The 11,318-nt window shown below is 32.0% G+C and overlaps 1 protein-coding gene across 2 annotated transcripts in view; it reads left to right on the plus strand.

Annotated features, from left to right (window-relative positions):
- The window catches only part of PPM1A (protein phosphatase, Mg2+/Mn2+ dependent 1A), a 56,332-nt gene extending 48,909 nt beyond the window's left edge, over positions 1–7,423 (plus strand). For both annotated transcript variants that reach the window (XM_021719151.1, XM_008071277.2), the window contains 3 exons: positions 3,978–4,086; positions 5,515–5,572; positions 6,534–7,423. In XM_021719151.1, the coding sequence (XP_021574826.1) occupies positions 3,978–4,086; positions 5,515–5,572; positions 6,534–6,563 (197 nt within the window). In that variant the 3' untranslated portion in view covers positions 6,564–7,423. The remainder of the gene's footprint in view (positions 1–3,977; positions 4,087–5,514; positions 5,573–6,533) is intronic.
- The last annotated feature ends 3,895 nt before the right edge of the window (positions 7,424–11,318 follow it).

An 11,318-nucleotide genomic window follows, 5' to 3' on the forward strand; every position in this document is an offset into this window, starting at 1 on the left:
CTCCGATGATCCTTCCACCTCAGCCTTCCAAGTAGCTGGAACTACAGGCGCGCGCTACCATGCCCGGCTGATTTTTTTATTTATTGTAGAGATGAGATCTCACCTCCCCAGGCGGGTCTCGAACCCGCAGGCTCAGGCAATCCACTCACCTCAGCCTCCCAAAGCGCGGGATTACAGGCTAAGCCACCGAGACCGGCTGAATTTTAAATCTTAATACTTTTTTTTGATAACTTGAAGGTCACAGCCTGATTATCAACAACTTTCACATGCCACAGTTTTTAAAAATTTGCTTTAAACTGTTTCAAAGCTTCTTGCCTCAGCCATAAACTGTCTCACTTAAACAAGATAGAACTGAATAGAAAACAGAAGAGTTGGCCGGACTCTTGGTTCGAGACCCGCCCAAGCAACTTGGCGAGACCTCATCTCTACAATAAATCAAAAATTAACTGGGCATGGTAGCGCGCACCTGTAGTTTCAGCTACTTGGAAGGCTGAAGTGAAAGGATTGTCGGACCCCAGCAGGTCGAGGCTGCAGTGGCCGGGAGCGGCCACTGCACTCCAGTCTGGGCGAGAGTGAGACTCCAACTCAAAAAAAAAAGAAAACAGAATAGTTCTCTACCTGGCATAAATATAACTGCTGAGCAAGATTAAGAAATAAATTGAGAATTCCAGGAGTATATTTCTTATAATTTTTCAAATTACTTTGAAACAATTAGAAAGATGTTTGTACCTCTCAAGTGTAATAATACCTTTAAATATTTTTCAAAAATTTAGATGATCTTTGATGCAGCTGCTACTTGGTATAAACATTAAACCTCCACAGAGAATTTCAGTTACATATACAATAAGTGTGTAAGTCATGCAGTTTCTATAAGCAGAAAAACTTGACATAACTTTAATAGGGTTAAAATGCATTTGGGGCTCCCAATGTAATTAATGTGCACGTTAAAGACCTCTAATAGCATACAAACCTTGACCTACCACACTATTAACATCCCACTGTGCCTACATTGTTAAAATTAATATTCACTTTAATTTTTTCCCTTTTTACTGCTTAATACCAATTATATTAGGCTGATATTTGATTCATGATTGGTTATTATTTTCAGTACTGTCTAGAGCTATTTTATTTCTATTGCCCTCCCCCACTTTATAGTGATATATCTAGTATATGTTTGTACTATTTATTATTTCTTTCATTGAATGTACTATTCAATGAGGTTGTTTCCTCACTATTACCAAGAATCTTGGAATTTTAATATTTTAAATTAATCATTCAATATAAGTTATTTATAAATAATATGGTAAAATTATATGTAGGATACTACAATCATTGGTTCAAACTATTGATTAGTGGAAAAATATGAAACTGAAAGAATAATATGTATAGGGATATGTTGATATTTAATGTACTGGCACTTTAAAGTGACTTGGGCATATATTTTTTTTATTGGTTTAAAGAAATACGTACTTTAATAGTTTTACTATGAATGGGATCAAATTTTAGAAATCGCTGCTTTTCTTTTTAGTGTGCACTCTGAATTTAAAGTGAAATTATGAAACATTCATTTTAGATAATTTTGTTACCGTATTAAGTTTCATATTACTTATTATCAAGCAAGAGTTGACACCTGAACAGTTTACATTGATACTCAATATTTTTGATATGTTAAAGTGTTATACTTGTACCATTCAGTTGGAGATTGTCATAAATTAAATATGGTACTTTTTGCTCAGATTTGATGAGACTGCAGTTAGAGAAGAAACATATTAACTTAAACTGCTGCTATTTAAAAACATAGAATGTTACTGTTTGTATTGTAAAAGTTGTATGTCCTCAGTGAAAAATACTTCCAAAGCAAGCACCAAATATCTTTTTTTCTTTCTTTCTTTAAATACATGTCTTCGCTAGAGTGCTGTGACCTACTAAACCTCATTTCATTTGCTTTGAACATTTTGACTTCTCTGTCCACAGCATAGGAAAAGACAAAGTCTTTCCAGCTCTCCTAACTCCTATTATCCCCCTTCTAAATATTTTACTCTCGGTGTGTGAGATTCAGCTTATAATTTAAACTATATTGCTATTAAGTTTGTGGTCTTTCTAAGCCAATTTATGTTATATTTTTTGTATATATTTTTTAAAACTTTGCTACTAACTACCTAATCTTTAAAGTTGCTAATTAGGATATAACTGATAGAATACCTCAGACTTGGAGGGGTGTGGAGAGGAGCAGAAAGTGTTTATATGTACTTATGTGAAACATGATCCTCGAATATGCATATTCTTTATAAAAGCATTCAGTCTTTTTACAAGGCTAACTAAAAGTTATAGTCCAAGAAAAATTAAAGGAATATTTTTAAAGATTTCTTTTATGTTTTGAAAGCAGTAAGAAGCAAGGCTAGTGTAGTACTAATGATCAGATAGTTTAAATGGATTGTCCCATGTGGAACATGAGTTATTAACTGTTTTTAAAGCCTAACATTAATGTTTTTTTAGACTTGAAACCATCATTGATTGAATTTATCATCACCGTTCATTTCTGTTGTATCTAGTTACCTATCCACATAATTGTATTGGCTTAGCAGAGACTGTATATTGAGTGTATTACAGTTTTAGACTGTGAAAATGTGCAGTTTAGGTAAATATCAAATCCCTTTATTTTTGTACAGCAGATTTCCAGCACTAGAACCATGTAGAACAAATATACTAGATGTTAAAGATTATACAATAAAGGAATTTGGCAAACCAAATCTGAGATCCTTGCTTTTTGTTCAGGTTTAAGACTGTTTTTTTTTTAAAAAAAAAAAAGGCAAAAAATAATAGATGGTAAAAATTTGGCCTTTATTCTAAAAGGACAGTTTGAACCATTTAAAGAAATATTATGGATGAGGCTTAGACTTGATCAAAGGATGCAATATTTTTATATGCACTGTTATTTTCAAAGGTATTTATAAATTGAGAAATAGGATGATCATTTCTTATCCTAATGATGACCAAAAAAATACCATTTCTTAACTATAAACATCGAAAACAAAAACTGAACAAAACTTGAACAATATAACTTACAAATACCTTTGGCTGGAATTTGCATGGAGAGTGTGCTAAAGCTGCAAGTGACTTGTACTTAAAGTGAATAGTAGAGTTCTTTGTAAGAACCTATTAATAATTTTTGATATTCTGTGATACAATAAGAGTATGCATCCACATGACAAAACTGCAGATCTTATCACTATGCCCATTTAATAACTGGATGTTTTGTAATTATTTTAAATGCAGTTGTATGGTTTATCAAAGCTTTCTGTTTTTAAGCATTTTGTAAAGAAATTTAGACCTTTTCTATTCAAGGCTTTGTTCAATTAATAAACGAAGGAATTGGTATTATATATCCATACAGTATATTGGTTAAAGATACCTTAGAGAAAAATTAAGCTGAAAGTGATGTTGAAATACATAACCTAACCTGTGCATGCTACTTAAGTATCATTTTGCAAATACAAATATACGTGTAAAAATAATTTGGTTTAGCATAAAATCAATACATTCCCCTTTATTTAAAGGGGGTTTTTTTCATCTGAAAATTTTTTAATCTATGCAACATATTGTGTAGGGCGAAGTTCAGGAAACATGTTTCCAATCTAAATAGAGGAGTGATCTCAGAAATAACTAGTTAGCTCTTAAGAAAGGATATTGTCATTTGCACACACAACCCTGGTTAAGTAATATGTTGATTTAACATGAAATTTTTTATTTTCACATTTTTATCTTAATTATTTTTATTCTTTAAAGTCAGTCTTTTGTATAATTTTGTCTTCCCTTTGTCACAAATTTTCAAAGGTCAACCTGATTTTTTTTAATACCAGTTTAGAAAATCTCAGATGTAGTAAATGCCATCTTTAAAAACCTAAGTTATCTTTGTTTCAGTTTTCTTTTAATTAAATTCGGATAACACTTACAAAAAAAGTACTTCTGATTCCCAGAAATCATAAAGAAGCAGGGGGAAGGCGTCCCTGACTTAGTCCATGTGATGCGCACATTAGCGAGTGAGAACATCCCCAGCCTCCCACCAGGGGGTGAATTGGCAAGCAAGTAAGTTACCTTTGATATGCTTTTATGCTTTACATCAGTTTATAAAAATGTTAAGCATCCATTGATCAAATGTGTGTTTTCCTAATTTCTAAACTGATGCAATTATCTGTGTTTTAAAATAGTTAACTTGTGATTTCAGTGTTTTTTAGTATTAGGATACTTAGTGCTTGTTTAGAATAGATATCAGAATAGATACCAGAATATCACTAATTACACTGAGCCTTGTCTTTTGTGAAAGCTTGGGTGACATTGATTGTCTTACAGAGCATAAATGAGATAATACAGTGAAATAAGTTTTTAAACTAAATTATGTAGCACCACAGAATTCTAAGTGTTATTATCAATAGTATTGTAATTTGATTTTGTCAATCCCTGGATAATTTAACACCCCACAGATTCTCTTCCTTCATCTGGGACATGTTTCTGTATCTGATTTTACCAATGTTCTTGGTTGTTGATTGCTGGTTAGCTAGTTTTTTGATGCCAAGACAGATAGGAGAAAACATTTCTTGTCTTTTTTCCTTTCTACTTTAGTTCGTAGAACTGGACTAATTTGTACATCTTTACATAATAAACTAAAGTGGAGAATTCAAGCAGTTTTCTAATTCAGTGCTTAAAATATTTTTACCTATTTTTACCCCTTGTAATCAACCTACAAAGATATTGTTAACTAATTTCCTTGATTCTTCACTGTGTTTTGCAAGTGTAGCCATGTTCTCTGTAATCATTTCGCTGAATAGTGACTGTAAAAGTTCCTGTTTGAAGCTTTAATTTCTTGAAAACTTTTTTTTAACATACGCTTTTCTATGAAATAACTATCTGTAAAATTGTTTCAAATCAATTTTGGAAGTAGGGAGGCTATAATGTATAAATACCACTACAGATTTTTAATAAAATATTACTCAAAAATTGATTCCTGGACTTGTCAAGGAAATCTGGAAATGCTGTATTTGACATTTCAGCTTTAATAGAGCTTTTAAAAAGGGTATTAAGAAAAGTAGAAATTTAAATATAAGATATATCTGAAATTTTGACTACAGCAGATGATGAAGTTACTTCTACTTCAAAACTAAGTTGCAACTCTTGTATATGTTAGTGTTAAGAACAGCATTGCCATTGCTGACTCATAATCACTGAAGCCAGTTCAAATAGAAGTAGACCATATACACTGTTGTTTTTGAAAACCATGACTTCTAGCCATCTATTAGCTGAGTGGTAGAATGTTATTTGAGAGTAAATTCACATCTGCTTTAACATAGGGGCCTAAACATCTTAATGTATGGCTCACTTATTTTCAGCAAGAGATAGAATTAGAATAATTTTAAAATGTAAGATTATACTTGAAATTTTAGTGAACACCTGGCTATGATTTATTAAGCAGTGTTGTGCTTTCTGAAGAATTAATTTTCTGCATTTTTTTAAATTTAGGCGGAATGTAATTGAAGCCGTTTATAATAGACTGAATCCTTACAAAAATGATGATACTGTAAGTAGCATTTTAGCTCCCTCTGCTTTCCCTTCCCCTCCACTCTCAATGCATATCCTTCCTACCTGTTTTTGCAGAGCTGTTCACTGTACCCATTCTCTTACACACATCCCTAATTGATTGCTTTGAATTCTGCTTGCTCTGATCTCTGCCTGCATCACAGTTCTAGTGATTGAGGACATAATCATGGTGAGTGGCCACCTCTCTCAAAAAAGAAGAAAGTCTTTTTTAATTATTCTGGTATTTTTTAAGCCTCTACAAGCAATCAACTTCAGAAGGTTTGCTCCCACTAATTGTTTTTTGAAGTTGGGAATAGTATCTCTTTACTCAGAATCTTGAATTATTCTGTGTTCGGTAAATAGCTGCAACAGAACTTCAGGATGTTTGTCCCTACTAAATAGCTTTTATTTAGAGTTCTGAAATATATACTTCATTTAAATATTAAGAGAATTCTGTTTATATAGATAGCCATTAGAATGCCATATTCTTAAATTTTCTATTGCAATTCTGTTTTATGATGTCTATTTTTAAAAGTGGTAACTTAAAATTATTTAGGCAAAAATTATGTGTTGCATTATGAAGTTGCCTCAGATCTCATATTACTTAGGCTCTTGATCTTTTCAGATGCAATAAAAGTTTATAAAAGTGATGTTCTAAAATAGATTGGATTTATCAAAGAAAAAAATTCCTTTTTTAGATTTGATTTAGTAATACATTTGGTCAACCTCACCATAAAAACCATATTTCAAATATTTTCCAAAAATCAAAAAAAAAGGGGGTTGAACAGATTAAATATTGCTATTTCATATATACATATACATACTTAAATACTTTTTTAAAGTTTATATTCTACAAGTCAACTCTACAAAATCATATCTTTTTGCATTGTCCAGAATTAGTGTATTTTGGCATCTCTAAGCTTTAATTTAGTTGCTTGTTTTGTTTATTTCCTTGTATCAAGGACTCTACGTCAACTGATGATATGTGGTAAAGCTGCTCATCTAGCCATGGAGTTTACGTTCACCTCCAAAGGAGAATACAGCTCAACTTTGTTGAACCTTTTAACATCCATTCTCAACTTTAAGGAAGGAGATATGACATGGGTGAAAATGATTACACCAGAGAACTTCAGCAGTACAACAACTAGCCCAGAACTGATTTTTTTTTTGTAAATTTAAGACTATGTAAACGTGATTTCAAACCATAATTCATGTTGTAAATCAGACTCCAGCAATTTTTGTTGTATGATTTTGTTTTTTTGTAAAGTGTAATTGTCCTTGTACAAAATGCTCATATTTAATTATGAACTGCTTTAAATCACTATCAAAGTTACAAGAAATGTTTGGCTTGTTGTGTGATGCAACACATATAGCCCTTTCAAGTCATGTTTGTTTGGACTTGGAGTTGGGACAGGGAGAGCAGCAGCCACATCAGCTAGATGCTTAAACATGCACATGATTATGGAGAATAATTTCAAAATCTTACAAAGCTGGACATCCAAGGAGTTACTGAAAACTATTTTAATATTCTTGGTAGGGGGATTGGCATTGTTGATAAAGCCAGTCCCTTCATTTAACTGTCTTTCAGGATGTTCCCTCCTTGTTGCCATGAGTATTGCAGGTAATACTTTATATTCATAAGAATATCAATCTTGGGGCTAAAATGCCTTGATTCTTTGCACCTCTTTTACAAGTCCTTACACTTAATTACTAATTGATAAGCAGCAGCTTCCTACATATAGTAGGAGACTGCCACATTTTTGCTATCATGATTGGCTGGGCCTGCTGCTGTTCCTAGTAAGATATTCTGAATTCCATTTTATCAATAAAGCTTGATTTAACAAATAAGAAATTTAATCATGTATGTGTAATTCCTCTTTTACCCCACCCTTTTAAAACACCGTGCCATTGTATGAGATGTTTCTCATAGGGAAAGATGTTAGTCTCTTTTAATTGGACAATACTGTTACTTCTGAAGGCATAGATGGAACTGTTTCCCTTCCATTCAAAAGACTAAAAGATTTAGTCTCTGTTGTTCCTTAATCTATCTTTTAAATAGGTTTCTTTCGGGCTGCTTATTTTTCATTAAGATGTGCATCAGCTTGAATTTGCCTACTGTTTAATTAAAGTAATTGTCAGAGTTTGACAATCTAACACTCTATGATAGGTGTGTGTGTGTGTGTGTGTGTGTGTGTGTGTGTGTGTGTGTGTGTGTTTGCGCGCCTGTGATTTTTAATTGGCCCTTGTCTTTAGAATCCAAGTGGTTAAGATGTATTTGTGATTTGAAATATAGCATGTTGATAATATTTAGCCGTTGGCCTTTACAAATAACTTTCAAAGCTTAAGGAATTGTAGATATAAAAATAACCTAATTTAATTTAGGCTTAAATTCCTCTGGTTAAGCATGTGAAAGTAATTTTAAAATCTGTCACACCGAAAAGACTACTGTTCTGTGCCCTTCTGTATTTTTGTCTCTTTAAGTTGACTATTGTATTTATCACCATGTAATTTAATAATTCAGTAGGCAGGTTCCCCACTTAGAAAACTATTAAAATGTAATACTAAAATACAACATTGAATTCAAAATCAAAACTTTGTGTATAAAAGCTAGTATAATTCATTTTGTTATATTTGTTTTTTCCCTAACTTGGAAATATACATATTTGTATATATAGCCTTAAAACTAATGTAAAGTTAGGGGAGTAGTGAGAAAAGTAATGTGAAGTGTCTCAGATTCAAGTAGTTACATACCAGCAAAATCTTTCCATTATCCCTCTTATTTTGTGAGGTGTTTAAATGTAACTTAATTGTATTTAATTTATATCTTAATACAGCATGAGTGAAGAAAAACTGAAATACTATTTATATTTAGAAATTCATAACAGTTGGAATTACAGAACCAATTCCGTACCTATAATAAATGCTTAATGTCTAAATCTGTGGTAGAGTGCGAAGTATGATAATGTTCTAAGTTATGGTTTTGCAAGCATCTAGGTTTACATTTAATGAATACCAGTGCTTCTAGTATAGATTGATTACCAAACATACTAGTACTGAAAGCAAAATCCCTATTATAACAAGCCAGTTCCTTAATTTTTTAGTTCCATAAATTTCATAACTTTGGACTGTGTAATCTTGTGAGATACAAAACTTAAATCACAAGTAGAATATGTGATGGAAAGCTATATTTCAAACCATAACAACATATTTAGAGCTTTTTTTTAAGAGTTTTTAAACAAAAAGGAGGAAATTAAGATATTCCTCTGTTAAAATTATTAGTATTGAAATTAGACTTGGAAGTGATAGAAAACTGTACTTAAGTGTGATCTAAGAAGACTAAATCTTTTCCACATGAGTCAGCACTGCCATACTAGTGATAAATTTCCATTGTAAAAAATACAGGAAGGAAGTATACATTATAACAGCAGACAAAGTATGTTCCCGATTCCTGTGGGGTAATGGTGGTGGGGGAGAACCAACCACACCTTTTAAAGGCACTTTTGCACCCTCTTGTGCACTTCATTTTTGTACCACTTAAATTCTTGACACCCACCCCTTTTTTGTGCTAATTAGCATCTCAGGGCAATGCCTCAAAAATGTCTGATGTGTTTTATGTTCTTTTCTTTGGAGGGAAAACGTTCTTGTGTAATGATAATATAGTATTCAAAGTATACTTTCATTTAAATGTCTTATTTGCTACTTTTAATATGAAGTTCAGTTTTATATAGCAGGCTCTTTTTACCCTAACATTAAAAAATTTCACTGATCTCTTAGACAAGGTAGGCTCTCCGAATTTCCCCTTTCTTGGGGAATGTACTTTTATAGATAAACAAAAGCAATTCTCAATATTAGCATTAACTTAAAAAAAATCAAAGTGATACTTTTCTTATTCAGTTTTAGAAGTATCTCAGACATATTTTTAGTTTTAGTGCATTAACTTGCTTCTAGAGTACTGTGCAACTGCTCTAGTCACTTAATTTTTATACTAACTTTATAACATTAAGAAATTTGGATTAAAGAATAGTTATGTAATTCAAACAATCTGAATTACAGCAGTACTTTTAGTGAGCATCCATTTGATCATACGTTATTCCAGCTAAGAACTCAGTTGTTTTTTTCTTTACAAAATGTTTGAAGTGTTACCTGTAAAACACTGTTTTAGGCTAAGCACCTTGGAACTATAAAGAAATGAATAGGTCCTTACCTTCAAGGAGTTTACATTTGGGCAGGATTGATAATCTAGTATATGTGAATATTATTAACTGGATCACTTATGAAGAGAAATAATTATTGTCCACCTACTGTCTGCCAGGTACTTACCTGAACAAGGCAAGCCCCTGCCTTAAAGAACTCATTTGTTCGTTCTTTATTCACCTGAAAACTTTTCTTCTGTTTAGTGTCTTCTCTCTTAAAGTTAAAAATGTCATTCAAAAAAAAGTTTTTGCTCAGCATAAAAATAAAATTGGAGTGATGAGGCTTAATTCAATTCAGTGTGCTTGATTGCCCTTTGGGAACGAATCGCCATTATTCTTCCTGTGGACAGCAGGAAGTCAGGGGAATAGGTGATGGGTTTCGTAGAATTCTCCAACCATGGAAATGCATGTGGGTTTGAATTTACAGCATTGAAAAATATAAACATTCCTAGCTAAACTTATTTAGAAGAACTCAGTGTTCTTTATGACATATTGCCAGTGTTAATATCCAATTTTAACCAAATGATTACCATGTGTTTTAATACTTTAAAATAATTTAACTGTCCATCTTTACTGGACAGATTCATCTGGAAATTCAACTTGTGATTTCTGAAAGTAAACTGATAAAACTGGGTACTGCTTTTTCTTTTTCCTTTTTTTTTTTTTTTTTTGGTTTCTAATTTTGAATTTCATAGTATATACTTCTAGTTCAGACTTTGCTATGTATACAACTTTTGGCATTAGCAATGATATGTAAATATTTTAGTATATAAATATTTCTCATTTGAGGTTTTTTTGTTTGTTTTTGAAGGGACCTTAAAGAGTTTTATATACTTTTGCTTACAGATACTGCTAGTGAAATGACCGTTTTTTCATTGAGTATCTAGTCTTCAAATTAGTTTTTCTTTTAGGCATTAGGAAGTCTTCTTTACAGTTTAAAAAATTAGAAGCTTAATTTTACTGTATTTCCTTCAATAATGTGCCATGTGTTTTGGTTTGTATTTGTTTTAAATTGTATACTACTTTGGAATATGCTTGAAATATTTAAGAATACATTTTTAAAATGTATGATACTGTATTTTGTTGATCAAAATAATGTCTTAGTTAAGTGCTAGTTATTACAGATAGTCAAAATGCTCTATAGAAACGATGAAAGTTCCACTTTTAGGTCAAATGAATACTTTCCAATTTTGTTCACCTCAACACAGATTATTTCCCTTTTACCTGCTTTGTATATATTAAGCTAGTGGCCTCTGCTCTCACTGTTCTATTGATATTACCAGCAGATAGGAGTGCTAATTAGATAAACTGAGATGGCATTGAAATTGTGGTTGACAACTTGTACTTTTATGAGATAGAGAAAAAGACTTGTTTAAGTTAATGTAACAACAAAGTGACATTTTTTCCTTCCCTTTCCTGCATGAAATGTTGCTCTCATTTCCTCTCCTTCCTTCTTGCTGTTCTCTTTTTCCATCAGAAACAGGCCAGTTCCATTTTCTTGAGCAAGAAAGCTTTGTGTATTACCTCATCAAGGCCAATTAATACTTTGTGAAG

The sequence above is a fragment of the Carlito syrichta genome, unplaced genomic scaffold (genome assembly GCF_000164805.1).
Source record: "Carlito syrichta isolate Samal-C Ts95f unplaced genomic scaffold, Tarsius_syrichta-2.0.1 Scaffold314271, whole genome shotgun sequence".
NCBI lineage: Eukaryota > Metazoa > Chordata > Mammalia > Primates > Tarsiidae > Carlito > Carlito syrichta.